The 27,221-nt window shown below is 38.1% G+C and overlaps 1 protein-coding gene across 1 annotated transcript; it reads left to right on the forward strand.

Moving 5' to 3' along the window:
* The first annotated feature begins 1,521 nt into the window (after positions 1 to 1,521).
* TMX4 (thioredoxin related transmembrane protein 4) lies at positions 1,522 to 27,209 on the forward strand. The gene is made up of 8 exons (XM_069787595.1): positions 1,522 to 1,783; positions 10,495 to 10,610; positions 15,541 to 15,586; positions 16,712 to 16,840; positions 17,809 to 17,854; positions 20,103 to 20,204; positions 22,494 to 22,557; positions 23,869 to 27,209. Exons 1-8 carry the CDS (start codon positions 1,554 to 1,556, stop codon positions 24,153 to 24,155), a joined length of 1,020 nt encoding a protein of 339 aa, XP_069643696.1. The 5' UTR covers positions 1,522 to 1,553; the 3' UTR covers positions 24,156 to 27,209.
* The last annotated feature ends 12 nt before the right edge of the window (positions 27,210 to 27,221 follow it).

The raw sequence follows: 27,221 nt of genomic DNA on the forward strand, positions 1-27,221 counted from the left end.
GTGGTTTTTGGTTTTTTTTTTGTTTCTACAAACCACAAGAATAGCTAAAGGATTAGAAAAATTGTAATATAGAGATTTTTGAGTTCAGTCTACGTGTATCACATGGAAGATATTAGAAGATATATGTGTTCTGTGAGACTCTTACTTACCTAATCCTCAGCTGGCATTAATTGTGGTGGCAAGAAGCTTATGGCTCAGAAAGGCAGGGAACTCTACAATGCTGGGAAGCTGTCGACAAAAATCTTCTTTGGTAATGGCAGGTACTATTTGAATACCTAGTGAGGAGAGAATATCACTGAGTTATTGGGAGAGGTGACCTACTCTTGAGAAGTAGCAAATGAGGAAAATTGCTGTCACTGTTTCATGTCTGCACAGTGTGAGTGGTCCTATGGGCAGGTCTGTCTCCCCGCTTGCTTGGTGTTGGAGGAACAGTGGAAGCCCATAGTTGCTGCTAAACTCCTCCTGACTCCTGACTTTTGCTTTTGTCTCCAGATGCTAATGCTGAGTGCACTTCAGTGTCAATAAATAAAGGCCAGGCCTATACTAGGGCTTTAAGGAATGGTTTGATCAAAGCCCAGATTCCTACAGAGAAATATGGCAGTAGTGTAAAGGAGCCTCGTAAGACAAACTGGCAAAGTGTCACAAAATCCAGAGGTGGTAAGTCCTACTGTTTCCTCTACTGAGGGAAAAAAAAGTGTGTAAGTGTTTTAACAAGAGAGCTTATAAACTTTTGGAGTAACTGCTAGAAAATTCTTCATCACAAGTTACTTCCAAGCCAAGATAGCTTCCAGCCAAACAAGAACTAATTTCCCTATCAGACAGGAAGGCAGCTCAGGCCTGTTCAGTGATCTCTTATTTTTTCTGGTCAATTTACTAGGCTAACTAAGGAAGTTGACTGTCTTAATTACCATTGAGAGTGCAGTCATTCCACTCAAGGGCAGGGCTGCTGTTCAGAGGGACCTGGACAAGCCAAAGGAAAGGGGCTGACAGAAATCTCATTGAAGTCAAGGAAAAACACAAAGTCCTGTGTCTGGGATGGGTTAAACAGTGCATTAGGATAAACAAGCTGCCAGCCTGGGGCACACCGTCCCTTGGGGCCCTAGTGGACGCTTGAAACGTGATCCTGCAGTGCAGCCCGACAGGGCTGGTGGCTAACAGCATCCCAGTGAAGTGAATATCGCTTTTTACTCAGCACTCATAACGTGGCACCTTGAATAAGGCATCCCGTTATGGGTGCCCCAATACCAGAAAGACTCGTTAACCTGATCGAGTGCACTGAAGCCACGGCGATGGTGGGGCCGAAGCACTTGATCTGTGGCCCTGCTTGGAGCGGGAGCTCGGTCTTGAGTCTTCAGCGGGGCCTCTCCCCGTGAGGGGAGGGAGAGTCTCCGGCAGCTGTCCGCAGCACAGCCCGCCTCAGCACCCGCCTGACGCCCCGCACCAAACGGCTCCAGCCCAACGGCAGCTCCGCGCGCCTCCTCCGCGCGCCCGCGCAGGCCCCGCCCCCGCGGCGGCCGCTCGCGCCCTCACTTCCTGGGGCGGGTGGGTTGAACATGGCGGCGGGCTGCAGGGGCGGGTGGCGGTTCCTCTGCACCGCGGCCGCTCTGCTCCTCGCAGCGGTGCTGGGTCCCGCCGCCTCCGCCTCCTCCTCCTCCTCCTCCTCCTCCTCCTCCTCCTCCTTCTCCTCCCGGGCAGGCAGCCCGGGCGAGCTGCGGAGCCGCGTGCAAGTGCTGGGCGGCTCCAACTGGAGCCTGGTGTTGCAGGGCCAATGGATGTTGGAGTTGTGAGTAACGGCCGCTTTCCCGCCTGCCTCAGAGGCAGCCGGTGCCGGGGGAGGGGGCGGCTTTCCTGTGTGCGGTGTCCGGCGTCTCCCGCCTCAGCTCGGCGCCTGTCCCGGGGGGCGGGCATGGCCGGTAACGCCTGTTCCAGCGCGGGGAGAGGGGGGCCGGGCGGTGCCGGCCTTCCCACCCCGCGAAGGGAAGTGCGGGAGCTTGCAATGGCTGGCCCGGGGAGGGGGGGGCACGGGCGGAGGCGGCCGGGCGGTGACCACGCAGGGATACCTAAGGCCTATGATCCCCTCTTCCACCGAGCGTTGTCAGCCCTGAGCTTCCAGGTACATGCTCACCTTATTTGAGAGGATCTGATAAAAGTAGCTTTCCTTCAGGTTCTCGTCCTGTGCGGGTACAGAGGGCCCGAGCGCCCCAAGGTTAAACCGGGCACATTTCAGTGAGCCTGTCAGCGGTGTTATTTGAGAGAACTACCTGCTGGGGAGTAGTGTCAGGCACTGCACCTTGCACTGCTTACCCGTTCGGGACTTTCAGTGGATTCTGTGCAAGCTAGGAAGGCTGAGTTTGGTAGGTAATATTTAGCAGGAGTAGGTTTCCGAAGTGGTGTTACATAATATGCCAATACGCCCTCACTTCCAGCTGCCTTGTTCTAGAGTTCTTGTTCAAGAAGATGCATCAGATTTCATTAACTTTTCAGTGCTGCTGTTGCTTTATCCTGGTGACAGCTAGAGAGGTCTGCCTATTGCCGGCTAGCGTTTTAAGTGCTTCCAACAAACTGTAGTGTCGTGGCTTCACTTGTGACATGATACTGTTCTTGAAACACGCATGATGTTTTGCTCTTGGAGTGTAACTCACCTGCTTGTATTTAGAAGGGGGAGAAGGAACTTGAGGGTTTTTTTTAAGACAGCAGTTAAACAACGTAGTATAAGTAGGCTGTATGCTCACGTGGTATCTGTGTGCTGTGCAGCTATGAAATAGGATTTTATTGTGGCATGTGTGCTGCTCCTCTGTGGAAGTGCTTGAGTTTGAAACAGACTGAGTAGCCTGTGAAACAGACTAGGTTGCCCATCAACATCTGAACTTGTGTTCCCTTATAAATACTTACCCAGCTGCTTTAGGTTTTGTTTTAGTGTTGAATTTGAGTTATCTTCAGTCTCTTATTAGGGGGAGGGACTGTCACTTCCCCTAGGGCTTTACTGCTCAGGATCCTACTGGACACCTGGTATTAATCAGTGAATAGATGGGAACAGTCCTGAAATAGCTGATTGAGAGACCCAGGAAGGCCCACTGGTGTGGCTAAGGATTTGGGTTTGACTTTAAGTCTCTTTTTTTCCCCTTTAAATTTATTGTGTTCTACAAGGTGGGGGAAGAGATGATCTTGGAGTGGGAGAAAATAAATTTATTTTTTTAATTGAAATTTTTCCATTTCTGACATCCTAGTCCTATGTGGACGCTATTGTATGAAAGTTACTGATGCATACATGAGTTGGTGAATCTTAAGGAGCAGAAAGGTTATTTATGGTGACTCAAAGTTTTTATTTCTAAGATAAAATATTTAAATAATTAGTGGTGCATGCCCCTGAGGAAGAAAGAAGAACTGACTGAAATCAGAAGTGGCTGGGATAGCGAACAGTTAAAATCCTTTGGGAGTCTTTACTCCACTTGAAACACTGCACTCTGGATTGGAGTGACAGGTAGCTGACAATAGCAATGGTGGCAAAGTTAGCTTTAGTGCTAGCGGAATACAGTACATGTTGCTTCATTGCTTAAATTAGACTTATTTTTGTTTTATGTACAGTGTTTGATGTGTGAAAGATCCTTGGTCTTCCATCCTACTTTCTGTGGTATGTTTCTAGCGCTTTCTGCTTTTCTCCTAACTGAGAGGGAACCTGTCTTTACTGAGGATGCTAACTCAGTGCTGCTGTTCCTGAATTAGTGAGAGTTTGAGATTCCCAGTTGTGTTTAAACAGGAGTTTGAGATCTACTATTGATTCTTACGATTCTTGCAGCTGTTTTCATGCTGATGGATTTTGACTTCTACTGATTTTTATCTGGTTCAGAGCTGGTGATCCTGACAGGAGTCCTGCATGTCAGTTCATTGATTCCTTCCATGCTGTGTGATAGATCAGTTGGCAAGACTGCAGTATCATTCATCAAAACCTCATTTTCACAGAGAACCTCCTGTTTGTTTATAAGACCTTTGTTTTCCAGCAGTACTTATTGTTACGGGTTTTTTAATGCACATGTTATTATAGGATCTCAAAAAAAAAAAAAAATCTGTCTCCTGCTTTAGATTACTGGCTTGAAGCCTCCTGCCCTGGTAGGAACGGGTACTAGTACTTCTGTTTAATGTCAGTTTTTCTGTTTGTGAAAGTAGTGTAGGCAAATTATGGCATGCTACCACTTTTTTGTTGTTCTCAGGTGCACAAATAGAGAAACTTAAGTCAGAAATTACTTGTGTGCGGGGTTTGCAGTGGAAATAGGATTTTTCTTCCTTCATTCCTCCTAGCTAAAGAGCGTGTACTTGGCTGACTTTTTGTAAATATTCAATTTTTCATAGCTGGCAAAATTGCAGCCACTGGAAGCACTGCTGCATTTCATTGATAAAAATGTTCTGGATAATTCTGTGTCTCCAAGACATTGCAACACTTTGCTTACTGTTACTATCGCAGCATACAGATCTGTGCTGAAGTGCTTTGAGTGTGGTACTGGAATTAACTGTTTTTAAAGGTTTCCTTATGGACATATTTCTACTCTGTAGCTGCAAGAAATGATTTGTTAAGATGAGGAGTTTTCTTTTTTTGTCTTTATTTTTAATATTCTGTCTGTTAAGAATATAGAAAACTAATTTCGGGTCTGTTTATTTAAAAGTGCATTTTGCATTTGTAAACATAGCTTGTTCCAAGCTTGATTGATCTTAATTTAACATCTTCTTCTTTCTGAAGTAGATTAAAACAAACAAACAACACACATATACACTGTCATTTATTGTTAAATGTTGTCCTGCTGTCTAGCAGGCCAGATTATCACAAGGGTTCAGTCGTCCCACTAGCACTTTTGTCTGTAGTTTCAAGGGAGTGTGCTAAAAATGTAGCTGAATGTTTTGGTATTTGCATAGTTTAATGCTTTTAAATAGTTGGCTTGAAACACTTTGTGTAAATAAACTCCTGAAGAGTTCCACAAATTATTTAACAATTACTGTAACTTAGATTGAGAGATCAATAAGATTGGGAATTTTCTGTTACTTCTTCTTGATTTGTTAGTATCCAGGCTTTTCTTTGTCATATTCCTAAAAAAAAAAAAAAAAAGCAGGAGGGAATGAAAAACAAGTTACCGCAACTCTGCTTTGGTTCTGAAGCTTCTACAGCCCTCCTGACTGAGTTCTGAGGAAGTGACCAAATTATCTTTGGACTCTTATTTAATAACCGAACACATGGCAGATTGCTGTGCCTTGGCTGAACAGAAACTGAGAAAATGTGAAACTGAAATATCCTTGGTAGCAGATGCTTTACTATTATAGAAGGGGACAAAACCATTTAGAATGATGGAACTTAATCTGCTGAAGTTCTAGAGGATTTCACATAATCTTTCAGTGATTGGCTTTCTATTTTAAAAATAATTTCTCCATATTTAAAAAAAAATGCTTGAGATAGAAAGTTGTTGGGGTCTTTTTTTTTATTATTGCAGATGGTACTGTTATCCTTTTCTTGTTTTTGAAACTAGAGAGCTGAATAACTATGATATACCCTGCTTTGCTTCTCATCTTGTTCTTGGAAGTTTAAAATGTTACCTTACAGAATACAATTTGTTTGGCTTGTAGTGCATCACACCACAATGGTATACAGTTACTTTTCCCCTTTATTCAGGTATTATTGGAAAAGAGATGCATGTCAGGTTACTGAAGTAAATAACAGCAGAATGGGAATTCATAAGGTTGAGCTTGCACACTGAAACAAATTCCCCAGAACAGTGCCTCGGTGTATGTCGCTTCAGCGGGCCCATCTGTGATTTAAGGCATTTAAGTGAAACTTGGCAGGAGAATCCAGGGAAGAAACCTCCTTTGCTCTTTGAGGTAGGTAGGGCTTTGACAATTTGTAAAAAAAACTTGTTTAACTTTTGTGGAGCAACTGTTTTTGGGTTGGGAGGTCTTGCCTGTCTTGTTTTGGAGGGGTTTTGGCACATGGGAGGAAACTTCTTGTCAGCTTCTGGAGCATGTATTATTATGAGATAGATCTTGGTAGATTACAGGGACTAACTTCTGTATCTTTGGCTACTACCTGCTTGCTTGAAAAGTAGACTAAAACCATATAGTTGACCTTCTGAAGCTTATCTTCTGTTGAAATTACAAAGCTGCCTATCCTGCCTCAAGACCTATCTGTATTTAGGAATAAGAATGAATTAAATGATAGTCTTAAGGTAACAGCCAAACACGTCAGGCATGGTCTTTTTTTGTTTTTTTTTTAGGTATGTTTATGGAATCTGTAGCAATAAGGCAAAACTACCTAAAAGAATAAAAGTAATAATTATTTCATTCTGATACTGTTTTTACCATTCTATTAGGTACTGTTTCAACATATGCACCTCTAATTTTAATAGTACTCCCAATCTGAAATCCAGCAAATAGCTTGGTTTACTATAAGCAGTACCTTTTATAAAAGTTGTGTGCCTTGAATCAAGAAAAAGTAGACTGAAAGGGGAAACTTTCATCTTTGCCTATTTTGCTGTTTTCTCTTCAGCAAATTCTCTGATGCCTGTATCTATAAGCTGTTTCTCCTTTGTTCCTAGATCCTTGCAACTTCGTGAAATTGCCATCAGAGCAATTTGTAGAATGCAAAAGTGTAGAATGGTATTTGAGGTTACATCTGTTCAACACTGATAGTTACTGATAGTGAAAAAGCAGATAAAAGGAGTCAGTTACACTCATTTTCAAATGAGTGAATTGGTGAATTCCCTAGCCAAGCAGTTACAAGAAGAGAGATGAGTGGCTTGGAGCCGGAAACTGTGTATCAGTAAATCTTAGTAAAGTCATTCTGTGTTTTCTGATCAACTCTGTAGTGATGTGACTGAATGGCATGTTTGCTTTTACTGGTTTTAGGTATTTATTTATTTTTTTTGTATTGCAGCCATCAGTGAAATTACTGGTATTTGAAAGCCAAAGCTTGGTCTTTCATGCTTTAGATCAGAGATAGACACACACTTTGCTTTGACTTTTTAAGAGTTTAAAATTTTGCTTTTGGATTGCTTGCTTTATGCCTTCTGAAAAAGTTTCAGGTATTGTAATGGATTGGAGTAGGAACTGGAAAACACCTGGCTACTTTGAAATAGTGATTTTAATCCACTTAAGTCAATTGTTCTTTCAATGGACCTGACCAGAAGATAGATGTTAGTTCCCTTATGTATGGAGGGTAGACAGTGTATGAGGATATTTCAGTTGTAAAACTTTGTGCTATGTAAGAGAACTGGTAATGTCAGAAATGAGGTGTATGTTGAGAAATGTGTGATACCTGCTTGCAGTGAATAACTTGGCAGTGTATAATTTCTAGGTATGTGCTGTTTTCAATCTGACTTTTAAATGGTGGAGATCAGTAAATAGCTTTTTAATGTGTAACAGGCTACTGAAAACTTCCTTTCCTTAACCAAGTGCCCAGGTCTTGATTTAAATTCCAGTGGACTTTGATTTTTAAATTGGAAAGACCTGAGTGCTGTATTCTTGGTGCGCTTGTAGGGCATAGGGCACAGCACAAACAACAAGTTAACAGCTAAAGGTACCCCCTTGTGCAAAGGGAGAAGCTAGAGGAGTAACAGCGCTGAATTTGGTGGTGTTGACAAGGTGCTAATTGTTTCCTGATCTGCCTGTGGAGTAGAACAGAATCATAGAGTATGGCAGAAGAAATTTGGTTACATCTGCTTTTGTGAGTGACCTGGTCTTGCATCTTATGACTTGATGAAAAGTAATGGAGACTGGTTTCACAGCACACACATGGATCTACTTTCCTGCTCTGACAGATTTATTTATTTATTTACTTTTTCCCGGGGAATATAAGAATGGTAGCTGTACTGTGACTCCTGTAGAAATACAAATCAGCCACAGTTCTAAAGGATTCATTAGAAGCCTGCATTGAAATAAAGTAAGTCCTTAAGCTTCAATTCTTCAGGGTGCAAGAAGTTTTTCGAAGCTTTTGATAAAGGTGACCGAAGTATGAAGTATGTTACACTTCTGTATTGTGTTGAAACAGAAAGTGTAAGGGGAGGTATTTTAAGACTGAGAGGGAAGCACAATAAGGCTTTGGCAATAGAATGTTTTTTGTTATTTCCAGGAGGCACTCCTGAATTCCATAGTGCTTCAAATGCTGCATAACAAATGCAGACAGTAAAGCTTCAGAAAAGTGAGGATGTCAAAGTAAACAGCAGTGATAACTCTTCGAAAAATCTGATGTCTATTTCAAGTTCATTCTTGTATATGTGGGGACAGGGTGTAGCCTGGCTGGCAAAAATTGAACGTGTAATTTCAGGAATGTAAAGCAAATATTTTAAGGCTGATTGTGCCGATGTTCAGCTTGAGTGGCTGGATCTTGTAGCATCACATGTGGCTGTTGCCATCCCACATCCAATATTGGTAATAAAAACTAGGAAGCCAACAACTAAGGCTTTTTGTGAAGTTCATTGTTATGTTCTGTCACTGCCAAACTTTGATATGGGTGGATTTTAATGCTTCTTTAAGCTAAAGAAAATGTTTATAATCATATAAATGTTAGCCATGTGTATTGAATATTTCACTTAATTTCATTTAGAAGAAAGGCTTATGAATGTGAAACTTAAGCATAAATGTTGATATGGGCCAAATTTCTATTTCAAGATCAGATAGTACCTTGAACAGGCTAAAGGGTGCATTAATCTTTAAAATCTCATGGCGTGAGTTTGACACATCTAGAGAAGCTGGATTTGGAAAACATTCTGACTTCTGTCTTTAATTTTAGAGCAACATCAGCAGCAGCATGTGATGGATGTGTGCAGTTTCTTACCTACCAGTCAAGCTACTGTAATAAAATAATACTCAAGTACAGTATGTGTCAAAATATTATTAAAAGCCTTCTGTAGGCCAGCAGCACAATGGGAAACAGCTCTACATGTGAGACTTGTTTCCAGCATCTTTTTAAAAGATACTGAGGGGCTATTTCTTGGCAGGGTAAGATTTATGGACTGTTTTCAGATACACTAATGTAAAGTGATGTTGATTCAAAAAACCACAGTATTAGCTTTCATACTTAAAATCATAAATTCCTAGTACAGTAAAATACAACACATTTTTAAATTGTATCTTTAACTTCCAAATGACAAGCTTTCCTTTTTTAAATACTTAGGTTTCAAAACTACCATAAAGCATTCAGAGTAAATTTGATTCCACCTCTTCTGTGAGAAATTACCTGGTTTAGGTTCAGTCTTATTTTCATGAAACATTTGTGGGTGGCTGGAGAGATCTCAGTCTGCAGCCACTAAGTAAGCATTCCTGATCAGAGGACAGCCAGAGAATAGGAAGTGCCACTCTTTAAGTCAGATAATAGTACTGGCAGACAAGCTGAAGGAGTAAGGGAGTTCCTTGTAGAGGTTCCCAGTTAGAGTGTAGTGGTTATGTGGACCGTTAAGGATATTGGCCTTTGCCCATAAAGAAATCTGTTTCTATTGTTAGCAGTGGATGAGGAGTGTGGTAGCATATATGAAGTAATGTGAGAAGTAGTGTGTCTCTAGACCTACTATTTTTGCTCCCTTTCATTTTAAAATATCAGAAACTTGCACATATACATTTCCACCTCTACCCCCCCAATAAATTAGGTTAAACCATGTAAAGGTCTCTTTTCATTTGTAAAAGGGTAAGTCTGTGTATGGGCAATTGCCATGGCTTAGTTACATGCTATACCTAGCTGTTCCATGTTACCTTAATTGCGTATATTGAAAGCTGCACAAGTTTGACACAGACTTTGTGAACCAAGTTAGGGTAAAATACATAAAGACGGCAAATGGGGTTTTATCAGCATTTAAGCGTTATCTGATATTATCCTTTCGTGTTAGCTGTTCTGTCTCCATGTTGATATTATCAATAATAACTGCAAACTTAGTTTGCTTATCCCAATTGGTAGTATTGAAAACTCGGCTTTTGAAACATGCTTTCTTACTTTGCTGAAATTAATTCTGAGAAAAAACAGGAGAAAGACAGGCAGTATGAGCAGTAGGAATTTGATGTGCACTCTTCAAATCTCTAAAGAGTGCTATCAAAAAGGGCATGCTTTGATGTATTGAGTAGTGGGCTAAGGCAAATGTAATTTCTGAAAGTTCTGAGATGTGGGAAATCAATACAAAATGTTACATTGAAGGATACCGCTTCAGAGGACAGCCTGGCTTCAATAATTTAGATAGCTGCAATGGAAATGGATTTATTTCATATGTAAATAGAATAAATCATGGGTGGTGAGGGGTTTGGATAGGAATTTCTCAAATCTGTGGAGATTTGTGTTTGTTTTAATAATGTGAGGAGGAACGTAGGGCTTGATACAAAGCTACTTGATCATCTTATTCAGTACACTTGATTAAGAAAAACTGTAGGCTTTTTCCTTTGTGATTGATGTGTTTGCATTTTCTCTGTATAGTAAATAAACTTGAATGTCTGTAAGTATAAGGATATTAAAATATTTAACCTGTCTTCCCCCTTTAGCTATGCTCCTTGGTGTCCAGCTTGTCAACAGATTGAATTGACATGGGAGAGTTTTGCAAAGGAAAGCGAACGTCTAGATATCACTGTGGGAAAGGTGGATGTCACTCAAGAACCAGGTATAGTATGGAATAGACTGTTTTAATAAAAGGAATTATTCAATATAAGTACCACTTAGTATCTGGGAGTGTGCTTTATTTTACTGGAGTACCTGGGATACCAGCCAAGTCAGATAAGAGGTTTCTAAATAAAAATAACGTTATCCACATTTTGTTTGTCCTTATAGTTCATATCTGTGAGCCTGAGTTTATAAACTCAGTTTGAAGGATTAAAGAATTGGGGGAGTGATCTGGCTTAATACTGTATTAAAAAGGGCTTATTCTCTATTTTAATCTACTTTGCTGAAAGCTGTTGCCTGTCTCATTCCTCTCTGCTCCAAACTGTCTGCAGAAGAATCCAGTTCTGTAGCCTCCAGTTACGGAGAGTTTCAGGGTGTGGTAACATTACCGCAGTGTGAGCCTGCTTTAATAAGTTCTTAACTGTTTCCATGATGGTGCTGTTTTCTTGTCTTGTTTAATTGTAGTGGTGCTTTAAAGTGTAGATGTTATTGTTGTTTTCTGTTGGTGATGCACATATGCAAATGTGTTTACAAAAAGGGTTTCCTAACTATCCATAGAAGCATGAACACAATCTTATTTATTCCTTTAGTGACTCTCTTAAAAGTTTTGCATCTATGTTTGTGTAAGCAAGTACCAATATTGTTTAAACCTCTGCATCTCTTGGGAATGCTTCATGCTTGTTTTGGCTTCAAAGGGATAAAAGATTTTATCAGCAATATCAAAAGACTGAGAGAGTTAGGAAGATGTTACTAAAATAAAAAGGGCTAAGCTTTACTGATTGTCCATTTTATTATTTGAAAACATGCTGAAGAAGTTGGCTTTATCAAGTTAACAACAGGGAAATGACTTAAACTCTGGTCTCAGAGCAATTTAAGTTCACAGGAAAATGCCAGCTGTTCTAGACCTGTTGTAGGCTAATGTTTTGTTAAAAGTTTAGAAGTATACAAAAACTCTGATGCCAAAAAGCTGTTGATGTGGGGCCCTCCTTTAGTGCATATATTAATCATTTACAGTTTATTAAACAGATGAGTTTGAATATTAAAAATTTTTGCATAGATATAAACTTAAAGTCAGCTTCTGCACATAAACAAAGTAGTGGTTACTCTGGAGTTAAGGCTGCAAATGGGGATCCGTTATAATCCTATCTTGTTATTTTCTCCCAATTAGGGATTTTTTTGCCTATGCAGTGTTCAAAAAAAAAGGATTTCAGTCTTGATTGTGGCATTTGGATGTGACTGTAACTTAAAAAAGCACTTTCAGAAGGCTGTAAAAATTAAATACTTGAGATCTTGAATTATTCTTCCTGGTAAAGAACTTGAATGGAAGTATTGGGACCTGGAGGGGACAGGTACTTGATACTTTCTTTTGGTCTAAATTTTTCTGACTGCTGAGTGATGTCAGATTCTTAAGACCTTAGATGTGACTTTTAGCCAGAGATTCCTTAAATATTTGAATTTCTAATGTTGCTCAGAGTCTTGACCTCTGAGGATGTTTGACTTCTGCATGTCAAAGCACTGACCCAAAATGATGAATTTGTACTAGAGCATGCATAATATATCTACAATATCCAGTTCAGCACAAAGCATGAAAACCATAGCCACTTCTGAAACTAATGAATACTCAAACTGGAAAACAAAGATTTATTACAGATTTAACTTTTGGTGCTGATGTAATGTTGAATGTATATGAGCTCCTTTGGAAGCTCTCCAAAGTTATTGAGGTATTTTTACTATAGGCTTATGCTTCAGCCTTTCTTGGTGTGCTTAAGTGCTCTAGCTCCTGTTTTTGCTTGCTCAATGGTACCTTAATTAGCTTTAGTTATGTAACCCCTTCATCAAATTGAAAGTGGTCAAAATGCATTAAATTAGGGGAAAACCACTAGATGAGTGCAGAGTTGCGTAAAATTGCACTTCCAAAACCTTCAGGAGAAGGTAACCATTCATGGTGCTTAATTACAGGAGATGCCCAAAGAATAAATGCACCGGAGCCTTAATGGATTTACAGCATATTTCAGTCACTTGATGTGCTAGTCTTAAAGTGCTTATTCTTTCCTCATCTTTTCTATTGAAACATTCAGTATTTCAAGAGCAAGTAATAGAGGCACTTCTGGATCTCAAAGTTCTGTATATTTGTGGTGCCTTCTTAAGCTCCCAATCACAGCATTCACCTGTGATTTAAAACGAGACTTCTGGTGTCTTCTGTAATCTTTGAGTACTTGTTTGATGAAAGCAGCTTTATTTTTGGATGGCATCTATAGTCTCTGTATTTGGGGGGGGCGGGGTGCAAATACTGAAGTTTTTTTCCTGTTCCTGATTATATGTTGACTTTATAATCGATATATGTCACATTTTTATTTGCAAACAAAAACAGATGCTTAACTGTATTTCAAGTTAAAACTACTAGCCAGTTCAAGTTTGTATGAAACACGCACCAAAACAATTTACGGTCTGTTCTTAGCTTTTTGTAGCTGGCTCATGCCTGGTTTTACTGATCTAAGGAGGTGCCTTAGGTAAGCAATAAACCTCCAACTAAAGTTTTGGGGATGCTTAGATGCATTTTGGCAACAGATTTTATATTTTATAATTTATGGATTTCATTGTTCATTCTGAGACTGTTGGTACTTGCTCTAGGATAGGCTACTGGTAAGAGAGATTTAAGCTAGCTATTTTGTTTTCTGGGTGCCTGACTAGCATTTGTAAGAACTTCAGAGAGCCTTTCAGTGTTCTCATAATTTTTGCTGCTGTTAAGCTTATTGTGTTCTTTATGGCTCTCCACCTAGTTTTTCTTGTGCAGCTGTGCTTCTGCTTGATTAATTCTACTGTTACACTTGTGGTTTTGTTTACTTCACATCTCCCTGTGCTGGCACAGCTTTTAGCTGTTTTATGAAGTTTTCCACCACACTGCTTCTCATAGCAATAAAGGCAAAAAGCTGAAAAGTTGAAATAAAGATGACTTCCTTTTTGGAACTTTAAAGATGCTTGCACCTGGTTTGATTTAAGCATCTTAAAAAAAACCAAACAAAAAAAAAACCCAGACCAAAAAACCCCCCCAAACCCAAACAATAAAAACCCCACAACCCTTTTTTGCCTGTAGGGGAATTCACGCTAGAAAAAGCATTACTACTGAAACTTTTAAAAATACCTGGCTTAGTTCAGTCTGGCACATCTCTGCCTCCAACAGCAGAAACTCTTGCTGTAATGCTTTTCCATGGTTAGCTTCCTGATGCAGAAAGCTGTTTACTTTATTGAAAGCTGAATAAAGACTTAGTTCCCCAAAAGATTATCACAAACTTTATAAAAGCAAAAGTCAAATAACTGATTTGTACTCTTTACATTGGTACTTTATATGAATGGCAATTGCTAGCTAGAGGAATGTAGCCCTTACTAATGGAATTATCAACCCCTAGATATGCAGTCTAATCTCTGATGTCTGCTGTATTTTTTTTGCCAAAACAGACTGCATTAGTAGCACATTTTTCATTTCTGCAGTCTTTAAGTTGGATGTGTTGAGTAGTAAATAATATTACTAAGCGCTAAGGTGAGTTCTCCCTCTCACTTGCAGGTTTTCTGACTCTCAGGAGGTGGTAGTGTCAACTAGCCCTGACTTTCCTCAGATTTGGGAGCAGGGAGAGAGTGATATCTTCACCTGACAACTTAGCTGAGTCATACAGACAACCTGCTTATGAGATGTTCAGGAGCTTTATGCTTCTTGGCTGACTCTTGCAGTGAAGGCATACACTGGGACATCTTCATTGGTGTACCTAACAGAGCAGTGAAGCTGGAAGCACTTGCATCTGTTATTCTGTAGCAGTACTTAGTGCAAGGCCAGAGAAATTCAAACATCTTTTCCCCACAAGCTGCTTTTTGATGATTTGGATAATTTCTCTGTCCTATGAGTTGCATTATGTTGTCACTGTCTAGGGTGATACTTGTCAAAAGATTATTATGTATTTGCCAGTCAGTGGGGATCAATTCCAGTCAGCCTCTTGAAGTCCTACTTTAGCCTTTCTTTGTCCTTTCTGCTGTCTTCTGTCTGATGATCAAAATGCTGACATGACTCACCCTTCTGGATGGTGTAAAAAATTATTCTCATGGCTTAAATTTGCAATATTTTACAGAACAGAATGCTGAGACATCCCAAGCTTTATTATAAATGTGTTGGCATACCACTTGTGTTTACCTAGAGAGGAATAATGTATGGGAAGGAAGGAAAAGAACATAGAAACATTCAAAACATTGTCTTGCTACAGTCATGTTTGAGAGAGATTGAGCCTTCCTACAGAATATAAGAACAGATTCGTTGTGCAGTATATGTGCATTATATGTGCATTATTTGGAGGAAGCAAACAAGCAAATACAAAGATTAATTTATTTAATGACTTGAAGTACTTGACATCTGAAATGCGCAGCTCTAAATCATTTAAAATCAGCTAGAGGCTGAAAATCAGGGGGCCAGAGTTTGTAAGCCTTTGTTGTCACTGCTATCATTAGTGGCCCAACTTTCTAGATGAAACAAAGGTTGTCTGGATGAGACTATGCACAGACACAAGCACATAGCATCCTGGAATATAGGTGCATTTGTGTGGCTCTTTCTCTTGGTTGGAGGTGCACGCTGCTGGTCTGGCCAAAAACTTCAGCTGTGTGCAAATATTGATTAGGGAGATACGTGTAGAAAAATTACTTGTAGGAAACATTCTTCAAGGTATGCATTTTTTCCTAATTTGTCAACAGTATCTAGTCTCTGTTACTGTTTGTAGCATTTCTGAACACAAACTGTAAACCTGTATTTACAAAACAGTAGTAAAAGCTATGCAGTCTGCTGCTTTCTAGTCTACAAATACAGTTCTGTAGGTATTTATAGATAAGTCAGAATGCTGAGAAATTTCAGTTTTACTTAACCGTTTGATGTGGGTTTTTTCTTCCCTTTCTAGGCTTGAGTGGTCGTTTCTTTGTCACAACACTTCCTACAATTTACCAGTAAGTGTGTCATACTAGAAACAGTTGTCTGTTTCAGTATATGTTCTTTTTTCCTGTCCTGTTTGAACAGTGGCATGGAAGATGTACTGAACAACTGGCTTATTTCACTTTTGTCAATCCCTAAAACATTTTTCAGGAGCTCAGTGCACTAAATGAACATGAAGTATGTGTTTTTAACTTATGGTGGAAGGTTCTCCTATAAACAGTTTTGTACCTAGATAAGAGTGATGCTTTTTTCAGTCTGGAAACAATATTTAATAGCATTTGTAAAAACTGGTGCAGGTTTGCAGTATTGCCTTCTAGAAACCTGACTGTATGTGAGCAGATACACTTGACTGTATAGAAGTGTCACTAAAATTTCTCACTTGAATAATGGACTGCATAAGTTGCATGTAAAACAGTACAGAAATTTTCCACTGTTTGTTGTACTGCTTCTGTGTACTGCTTAGAATTCTTCATCTATTGACTTAGTACCAATATGTAGCTGTTGACTCCTACTTGCCACTTGTTTTAAACTGTAACTCTGAAACGCAGGGGAAAAAGAAGGAATACTGACTTTTGATTTCAGTTCAGGTTAGTGTTGGAGCTTTGATTGTATGATAAAGTCCTCACCTGAGGCTTTTCTTTAGTTTAAGTGACTTTACGAAGTTCCCCTGTTATCAATGCTGTTAAAAATGGATCAGAAGAGGTGTTTGCTGTATATCTTCTCCAATAAGAAGCTGTCATCCTTTAAATATTGAACCCTTTATTAAGTCATGGTATTACGAGTAGTGCATATATACACACACAGACACACACATATATATATATGCACACTTTTAATTCTGAGTTGTGTCTGAAAAATGGTTTGGTGGTTATCCTCATGTGCTTTGTATTTGCTGTAATGCAAGTGACTATTTAAGAAAAATAGTGGTTTTAATAAATGGCAAAAGCTCATGCATTTTAAAAACTGAGACCTTCCATCATGGATTACAGTTTTAAAACATACTGAAAATGCTTAGGTGTTCAACTTTCTGAGCAAGTCAAATCTATAATGTATATGGATTTTTGTTTGGTTTGTTTTTTTTTTTACCATAGATACAGTTTAAGGGATATCTGTGTTATTGTATATTTCTGGTTTTTTAGTGCAAATGATGGAGTATTTCGCAGATACCGAGGCTCACGGACATTGGAAGATCTTCAAGGTTATGTTTTAGAGAGAAAATGGGAAGCTGTGGAACCTGTAGCAGGATGGAAGTCTCCATCTTCTATAGTGTAATACTTTGTTTTTCTTAACAAGAAACATGTTTTGTAGCTCATTATTCATTAAGAGTGCTATGTTGACAGCTTCAAGACAAAAGGCTTTTATTCCCTAGACATGTAGGCTTTGCAGAAGCAATCTATATTGACAGCCTGCTTTCCAGTTTCTCACCTTTAAAAGCAGTTTATTTTCTGTATCCGCTTTTGTTTGTGCCTGCTAAGGCTTGTTTATATAATCTTTGAAAATATATAAAGAAAAAAAGTACAGCCACTGAGCATTATATAAGTGTCTTTTTCAATATCTGCTAAGTACTGGAACCAAATGCATGTTTATGTAAATTATTACTTCATGACTTCTGGCTACTCGGGGGAGGCAGCCTTTAGCTTTAAGGATTTCTTGTTTATTTGTTTAGAAGGAAGTCTTGTGTCCTCTCTTGGAATAGGAAACAGTGTAGTGCTTACACAGTATATTAGAATTGTTTTTCAGAGCATTGAATTTGCTTTGAAATAGCATCGAATGCTTGTGTGATATAAAGGATGAACCAAAGATGTGAATGGCCTGCATTTGATTCTGGCTAAAGCTATTATGTGTAAATTCATGTCAAACATCCAGTGAGTGTCCTTATTTTTCATCTGACAATGAGGAAGAGCTGTAGGATATTTAGTAATTGGGAGAGGAGCTACAGGGCTGCATGCTGCTGTGAGTTGGGGAGAAGGTGGTTACAGCTGCACAGGGTTAAGCTGTGGAATTGCTATTTCTTGATTATGCTCAGATGTCATCTTTCAAGTCACTGTTTCAATGCTTTGCATTGAGCTGTCTTAAATTAACATAATTTTGTTTGCAGTAGCCTCCTTCTGACAATTACTAGGGCCTGAATGGCTTTGAAAGTCTATAAATCTTTTTCTGGTTTCTGTGCAGTTTGTTGTGTATCTCAACTCCTGTCTGTCTTGTAACCTGTTCCTTCCATTTCTTTGTTTTTTAGGATGCATGGCATGGCAGGGCTATTTCACCTCTCTGGATGGATCAGGGTAAGTAACTATGTAGTAGTGTTTTCCATACCCCCTTTTTATGCTTAGAATAATCTGCTTAGAAGTCAAAACCTAACTGAATATTTTTATTAACCTTTTATCAGAGTTAAATTTTCCTTACATTTACTGTACATTGGGTGTATAGTATCTTTGCACTATAAATTTTGTGGTACTAATGGACTATGCCAAAAATGGCAGTTTGATTGTAAAGATTATCATCAATACTGAAAATACTTACTATTCTTGTTATCTTGGTATAGTTAAAATGTTCTACTGAAGTGTGCTAACAGGATAAATTAGTTTTTTGAGAGCTGCAGCAAAAATGGTTGTAAACATCAGGAATACATTTAGTATCTACCAGGTTCTCTCACTTAATACTATTACTAAAGATTATATCCAGGTTCATTTTCAGCATTGTGAATCGTGCTCTTCTGTAGTTTGTTTGCATCTAGGGTATTGTACAGGAGAAGAGAGGGTAATGGTTTTATTTTTTAGTAAGAATTTCTGCATCTGGATTTCAAACTGTCAATGCCATTCACACAGGAACACAACAAATTTGGACGAGTAATTATCAGAAGTAAAGGAGAAAGGCTTAGCATACACTGAAGTATGCTTTGAACTTAAAAATATTTCAAAACCCTTTCATTTGGGAGCTATCAAAGTTTTTCCTGTAGCATGCAAATACTGAGAATTTTCAGACCTTTCCAATTTTGGTCAGGAAACGTACTCTTTCTTAAAATCATCAAGTGTAACCGAGATTGAGAGACTGTCTTTGTAGCAAAAGGTCTTAATACTGTAACGTGCTACAAAAAATAAAGGTAGTAGAGGGTTTGAACAGAGTTGGTATTGCTTCCAGCAAGCATCTAACTAACCCAGAATCAAACAGAACTTTCAGTTGTTAGGTTTCCTCTGCAAACTGTCTGATTCTTTCTTTCACTGAATAGTATTAACTTTTTATAGCCTTCTGATGTTTCACTTCCATAGTTGCTGTGTAATGATGTTGTCTCTGTCTAGTTTCCTTCCTGAAAGATTAAATGCTCTGGGAAGAAACCTTCTCTAATTTGCTTTCTGCTTTGATGAGTATTTCGGCTGCATATTTCATCACTCTTCTTGCTGTGCTGTCCTTGTATATGCTATAATAAATGTTGGAAGCTGTTCTAACATTAAAAACAAACAAAAAAAACCACCCTGGAATTTCGATATTTAAACTTTTGTAAATGTAGATTGTGGTTTGTTTTCTAATGGATATACTCTTAGAAGAGATCTAATGTCATAATTTACTTCCTACCAGACAATCTGACTTGATGTGATGCTTGGTTCAGTCAATTGAATTTGTAGGTTTGAATAACAGACTTCAGTTTCAAAGAAATCTTAATATTGTATTTGGATTATTCTCTTTAAATTTATAAGTGAAATCACTTTTTCAGTGTCTGCTTAGAATGGGTGGCTTCTTTTAAGAACTAAAGAGCTTGAGTAAGAACTATATGGCTTAATTTTAGTTAATGAATGAATTCCCAAATTTAAATATGTATTTTCATCTTGTGCAATTTTTAAGTGTCTACCACTCTGCTTCCCAGATATAATTATGGGGATAAAGCTCTGCATGAAGTTAAATTTTTTTCACTTGGTGGTGTACTTGAGAGGTAGTTGTAAAAGGACACTTGCTTTTAACCTGATTTGATTCTTTTTTGGTTCTGAAATGTTTAAGTTACCTTTTTTAAATAATCAGCTTTGTAGACTTCTATGGGTGCTGTGGCTATCATTATTGGGCACGTTTACTGTATTGTCTCCTTCCTACAACAGAGGCCATAAGAACAAATGTACGGGTTCATGCCATGGGTTCATCTAGCCCAATAGTCTGTCTCTGACAGTTCCCACCTTCTTACAGAATATAATGATCAAGAATGTTGTGATACTTTCCGCTATGCTCTGAGGCTTCATACATTTATCTGCAGTAAGATTACATACGGCATCTCTAATGCTGAGTACCTTAGGAATAAGGAATTGTGCATCCTTTGCTTAAAAAGCCTTTTAATGTGAACAACTCTGTAAAGAACAACAAGGTTTAATGGTGTCAAAAGAATTACAGTATGACATTTAAGGATGACTAGGGCTTGAGGGGGAAGACTTTACTATAAATACTGTTAAATGAAAGGTCTTAATTGGATATCAATTTATGTAATGGCGACAGCAGTATCATAAGTGTTGTTAGGTATGAAGCTATTAAGTATCTTCTTCTCATTTCCAGCAAATTCATAGCTACCTCACTGGTGCTCTTGGGATTAATGTTTGGATTTCTTATGCCATCTTCATCTTAGCTACCTTATTGATTGGCCTGTTCCTGGGTTTGGTAAGAAAGCATATTACTTTATTTTTCTCAGGTACCTTGAACTTTTGCTTTGCATTAACTTGTGAAAAATAGAATAAACTTCACTGATAAGATGTACTGAAGTACCTTATTTTAATGACATATCTCTTCTCCCTGGTATCCAGTGATAAGACACACGGGGGTGGTTCAAAGCTGTGCCAAGGAGGTTTAGACTGGACATTAGGAAGCATCTCTTTACTGAGAGAGTGGTCAAACACTAGAATAGGCTTCCTAGAGAGGTGGTTGATGCCCCAAGCCTGTCAGTGTTTAGGAGGCATTTGGACAATGCCTGTAATAACATGCTTTGACTTGGTCAGCCCTGAATTGGTCAGGCAGTTGGACTAGATGATTGTTGTAGGTCCCTTCCAACCAAAATAGTCTACTCTCTTCTATTAAAATTCTTAAATATTCAGTACTGCAGATCCACTCTCCAGTGCTGTTACCTACTTCTGGTAAAGGTTAAGACTGGTTCACTCAAAGTTAACCTTTTTATGAAATTCATGCTTCAATTTAGATTTGTTTAGTCCATCCACTAAATAAGTGATTTTTATATTGGCCTTTTGTATCCAGACTTTTGTACTTAAGGACTGAATGGATGCGTGTGGTCAGAATTGTGTTAAGACTCCCAACTTTCTAAAAACACAGGCTTTGTGGAGAGATTTTTATTAGCTGGAATAGGATTGTATTTGTGGGAGTTAGCAACGTAAGTATGCTGCTGCACTGTTATTCAAAATGAAAGGATGAAATATTTTTTAAAGGCTTTGAAGATTTGGGGGTTTAATTGATTTACTCTATTCCAGGGCATAGCTTTGTGGTTACAGCTTGGTTTTAATAAAATCTGACTTAAATTCTTTCTCCCCTGTGATCTTTTGGTTTGAGTTCTCATTAGTAATTGAAAAATCTGACCTCTCTTGTTACAAACTAGAACTGGTGTGTTGATATATCAATTTCCAAAACATCAGGAAGGTTATTAAAACAAACCTGTTAGTTATATATGTGAATGTTAAGGACTATATCCTGAGCCCTGTGTTGTTTCATCAGTGGAAACAGTTCAAAGTTGCTTTACCTGTGGAGCTGGGATTATTTCCTCTCAGAATATTTGAATGATGTGGCTCTGTGACCTCTCCAATATCAGTATTAAATGAGAAACTGAGCTGGAAAAGGAGATATAGATGGGAATAGAAGTTCTTTCAGACTAGTTGCTTGGTCTACAAGCATGTTCTGCAACTGCAAAGACAGTTTAAAACAGTTATGCTGATAACTGGTTTAACTACCTGCTAAGTCACTATTCCACGTAGGAAGTGTAAAGGTTGTTTCTGGCACTTGGAACTCTGCCCTTCAGCCCAAATATTAGTGTTAGTGAAATGAAGAAAAATGGTGTAAGTATGTTTCTCAGTAGTATGGGGAAGTGATTTCAAAGCAGTGTGTGTATTTAGGCAAAACCACGTTTTTATACCTAATTGAATTGGTATATATGAGCAAATGTCTTTCACTGTACAATTTAAACAGCTGCATTTTTCTAGATGGTAGATTTTCATCCCCAAATGAGTGCAAATCAAGTTAGTGTAACTAGGAGCAAATGAATATGATAATTTAAAAAAAAAACTTCCCTTCTTCCTCCTTCACTAAAAAAACCCAAACATGAAAAAGCTGAAAAAACGTAAGGTTAATCTTTCAGCTTTTTCTAAAAAGCTTTTCAATGATTGAAATATATTTCTTTTAACATGGTATCATCTCTTTCTGCTGCGTTATTCTAGCACATGACAATAAGACATAAATATCTTCTTGCAGTTTGATTGTATGTGTTCGACACTAGGCTGCTTTGAATAACAGCAACAAAAAAACCTAAAAGACAAAATCAAGCACAAAAGGTGGACGTACACATCGTGGATTGGGGAGTCATGGGTAGGAATTGAATAACATCCCAAAATACAGAAAATTTTGACAAAGAAGGTTTCATAAGTTTTAAATAAATAAAAAAATCTTCAACTGTGTTCTGGGCCTCTCAAGATGCAAGCCATTTCAAAACTGAGTAAATTTAGGGAAGTAGGAGGCAGAAAATTTGGAGTAGAAAGCAGAGAATATTGGCTGGTATACACTGAGAATGCAGTTTTTCCTGTCTTTTTATTTAGCTCTTATCTCTGAGCAAGAAAATATAATTTTCTAACTTTTATTGTATGTCTATCTAAAAAGGATGAGTAGGAAAATACTTAATAGTGCAGGGGCTGCTGGGATGATTTGCTAATAAACGCTTTTTTTTCCTTTACACAGATACTGGTTTTGATTTCAGACTGCCTTTGCCCATCCAAGTCAAGATACAGAGCTGAAGCATCTGGTAAGAACTCTTAAGTGGCTGGGATACTGTAGGTTTAAATGTGAACTTGCAGGAGGGAGGGCAATACACTGTCAAGAACTTAGATGTGAGCCAATAATCCAGGTATTAATTTTAGTCACACTGACAAAGATTGGTATGTTGGGCTCTAAAATCCTGATGTCAAAGCATCCACCTGAATGGTAGCAAAGCAGACCAAAAAAAACCCACCGCAGACCAACAGTAATTTGTTCTAGCTTCCACAGCTGTGAAGAGGCTAAAGGCATTCAAAATGAGGAAGTCTTGAAGAAAGATACTGGAGTTTGTGTATTTTGTGCAGGTGCATATTCACTAGACTTGTTGCTTAAATATAGAAAGGAATTTGCTTTGGCAGGACACTTCCACATCCTAATATGCACTCTGTATATTGCATTAGGAGATGCAACATTCTGAATCTGTAAAATTCTCTACGTAATTTGTGGTTGGGGAAAGGAGGAGATAGAGGGAATCAAATTAATCTAGAGACTGCAGCTGTGGGGATGGGGGAAGGTGTTGCATCTCCTTCAAATAAAACAAGAAAACATATCTTCCTGATCCTTAGTGAAAGGGCTTCAGAATAGTATTCTGCTCCCTACAAACATGTGAGGCAAAAACTTGCACACGAAATAAAGTCTCTTGTCAGCACCATATGTGTGTTAAGCTCCAGAACACCTTTTGGTATGTTTGTGCTATTAAGTGGAGTCAAAACTCGACTGTAATTAAAAACTTATTTTTTAATTGCATACATTTGTGTGCATTGGTTTGCTGTTGAAGAGGAAGGTGCATTTGTGACACTGGCCAATAAGACTTTAGCCAAATCTAGAATTTGTAAGTGTGCAAAATTACCATCTTCAAAATCTTAGATGTTCATCACTATCAAAAGAAAAATGCATCTATGCATACTTGTGCAGTATGCTATCCAATTGCCTGGTTGACTCAACAGCAGCTGTTACCTGACAGAGCTTACCAGTATCTTATCACTTTCCCACTGATTTCTTTGATAATTATACCTCTTCAAGGAGTCGGGTAAAATTGATCTTTCTTTAGTTTGTAACTTGGTGGAACAAAATGGAAGCTATCTATGCCTGATATGCAAGAAAACCAAATGAAAATGGAGGAGAAATACTACTGACGATTTATTTGAAATAATTGAAAAATAAGGAAAATAGTCCTGTACAAGTTTTCAATAATAACGTTTATGAATATTTCAGAATACATACACAGTGATGTAACTTGAAAAGACATCGTTCTGAGATTCAGTCTAACTTCAGTATTTGAAACTCCTCTTTTCTTTAGAAGAAGCAATTACAAAGGATAATGTGGAGAATGCAGCATTAGAAGAACCGGAGGAGGCTGCAGAGCTTTCCGCAGATGATGCGGAAGAGACTGCAGATGTAAAAGATCTTTCAGATGGAGAAGATGCAGCAAATTCAAGTGCTGATGACTCAGAGGAGGATTTAGCACTTGGAAAAGAATCAGGGGAAGAAGAAATGGAAGACTTAAGTGAAAAACCTTTAGCTGATCCAGAGACTGAAAGCTCAGTAAGACAGCGTAAAAGTCAGGTGGCTGATAATGGACTATAGTTTTTTCGGTGGTGTATTTTGTACACTTGGACCAAAGAAGTATCAGACCCTGGGTCTGAAGTTGAAGCTTACACTTGATTTGTCATTTGTGTTTACGCAAAACCTCTGCTCTGTCAGCAGACTTCTCTTTTTTTAAACTAATACTTGCTTACTTTGTTTTATAAGCACATATGCTGTGTGTTGCATTAAGTTGCGTAACTTTAGCCATGACAATCAAAATAAGTGTATTTTATCTCTTTGAAGTCTTCTAAGAGAAAAGGAGTGTAACAGCCTCAGTTCACCAGCTGTAAAATGGTAATCTATGCTTGTGTTCCTTTAAGTATTAACCTAAGCAAGATCAGGAGTTTTAATTCTTTACAGTAGCTCGGCAGGACTGTGACTTTTCTGTCTGAATGTTTATTGTTTCCATATGCCACAGAAACACCAGAGAAGTGATACAGTAGTGAAAGAAGGCACCTTACTAGTCTTCTATTAAAAATGTTGTGTACGATGTGTTTATTTTTATCACTTTCAACTGAAGCACCTTTCTCTTTCATTTTTATTAATGTTTGCTCTGAAAGTTTATCATAGAGTATGCACCCAAATTTTTCAGTTTTTGGTAATTCAGAGGCATGTTGCACAGCTCAAGCTTGTCAGCTGAGTTTTTTGACCCAAGGAGTTTAAGTAATTGAAAACCTCAGGCCGAGAAAGAGTGGCAGCTAAATGTTTAAAATACGTTTGAACTTTTAAAAGGTTTAAAGGAAATTATTTTGGTCAGGGGGGATTTTTGCCAAAGCGTGACTCTATCTCCCCGCCCCCCGCCAAGAGATTTTAGCAAGAAGTATTCATTTTGCAGTCAGTAAGTTGTGTATTTCTTGCCAATACAAGCTTGTCATATGCAGTGCAGTTCTGCCATTTCCAACTCAAAATACTTTTAGCAGAACTCAAACTGCTTTAGTAATATTAACTGAAGAGGCACTTAAGGTTTTACCTTTGATTGCATTTCTACGTTTTGTCACTGGAATCGGCATGTTAAGAAAAGAGAGGGACATGAGTGGGTAGTGGGGAGAAGCTTTTGGTTTTGCTACTTATATCAGGATAAACATGGGTCTATTGAACTGTGTAAAGTGAAAATGGCTTGCCAGCTAGACAACATTAGGTATGATTAGAAGACTTAAGTCATTAGAGATATCAGTATTTCCCTCCTTTGACTTGGTTAATATATAAGGCTTTTTTTGGTAAGGAATCCCTACAGTGAGATCCTGTATGTTCCTACTTTGTTGATGTGTGATCATGTGCATAAGATGTCTTAATCTTGATTTTTTTTTTAAATGTGTGTATATATATATTTTGCATAAACCTTGATAACATGCATGAATTTCATCTTGTTCTTCAAGAATAAAGAGTAATCAGAGATGAAATCATCTCATCAGAAGAGAAGTTGCAAGTGCAAAATGCTGGTTTCCTTTGAGACTGAGATTAATAGGGCCAATTTGTGTTGAAAGTTGTTTTGGTTTGGGTGGTTTTGTTTTTGCTGGTTTTGTTTTTTTTATTTAATAAATGCTCATAAAGAGCATATTTACTATGAAAGCTTAACTTTTCCTGTCTGTGTCTTGTTGCATACTGTGTCTTGGAACTATATGGTAGAAACTTTGCATTTGTCTGTTACAGCTGTGTAAAGAACAAAATTACACTGCATAGATTGAATATGAATTTTCTTAAGGAACTTTCTCAGTCTGGAGCTTGAATTTCATATAGTGGACACATGTAAGTATGCTTTCACATTTGTGAAAACATATAGTTGATAATATATATAAATTGCACTATAATGAGAAGAATTTGTCTTGTGTTATTTGGGTGCTGTCCTATGTAACTGAGCAATTATAGAAGCTTACAGAAGAACTCAGTTGAGGTACATAGCAGCTTTTTTTTTTTCTCTGAAAAAAAACCCAAAACCAACCCAAAAACCAACGCCAAACTCAAGCTAAGCTTTTATTTGCAAAAATTAAGAAAACTTTGTGGCCACTGTAGTCTGTAGGGAAGAACTGTGTACCTAAAAGCTCAGAGTACAGATTAGTTGTTTCCACCATGTGTTTGCTTTTTTTCATTATCTGTGCATCAGGAGCTCATAAAAGTCTAAAAGAAAAACAAGACTTTAACCATATTCCATGAGACAAGCAGGAGTCAGTGTGTGTATATTCATTTACATGAACTTGCATAAGACAAGAATAGACATATCCCCTCAGTCACAGATCCAAAACTACCAGATGCTGAAAAATATATGGGACTGTATCCAGCACAGATTGAGGGCAATGATGGCTTTGATTGTGTACCAAAGAGGATATTTTATACTGCATAGGGTCTTGTGATACTCAGTGTGTAGGAGGGGGCATGTCAATATTAAATTTTGATTCAATTTCTCTTCACTTTTGTAATATCATGGAGCCAGTCATCTAATATCCTCTTCAGCTGTTTAAAGAGGTTTTAGCTTTAAAACATGCAGAATATCCTCATACCTCACAATGGCTTTGTTGTATGCTGTTGGAAATATGAAGTATTAAAAAGTCAAGTGTACCTCTTTTCAGTACTCAAGATATGAGGTATTTGGGCTTTTTGAATGTTCAAACAAGGTGTTCTCACAAGAGTTGCATTTCATTACAGTGTCTTTGAATTTAAAAAAAAAAACGAACAAAAACAAAAACCACAAATGATACTTTGTCCTGTAAGATACGTGGTTTATGAGATGCTGTGAGAAAGATCAGAAGCTCCTTTGCGTGGTGATTTTCTGAAGTATCTGCTTACATTTCCTCTGTTTTTCCATGTCACTGTTAAGTTTGGATTATTTACAATGAAGATATTAAGTATTTTCCATCATAAAAGACCTATCTGTAAGATCACTCACTGATGAGCAGGGATTAAGTAAGCAGGCAGCAAGTGACAGTAGTTCATCTCTTTATAGATCTGTCTTGTAAGTCTGGAAATGAGCTGTACTAGGCTTTTAAAGTTTTTTTGAACATAATATGTATGTCACTGCTCCTGTGTTTTCATTCATAAAGTAGGGAATATTAATGCTAACTTGGGTTTGAC

This window comes from Haliaeetus albicilla, chromosome 7 (genome assembly GCF_947461875.1).
Source record: "Haliaeetus albicilla chromosome 7, bHalAlb1.1, whole genome shotgun sequence".
Taxonomy (NCBI): domain Eukaryota; kingdom Metazoa; phylum Chordata; class Aves; order Accipitriformes; family Accipitridae; genus Haliaeetus; species Haliaeetus albicilla.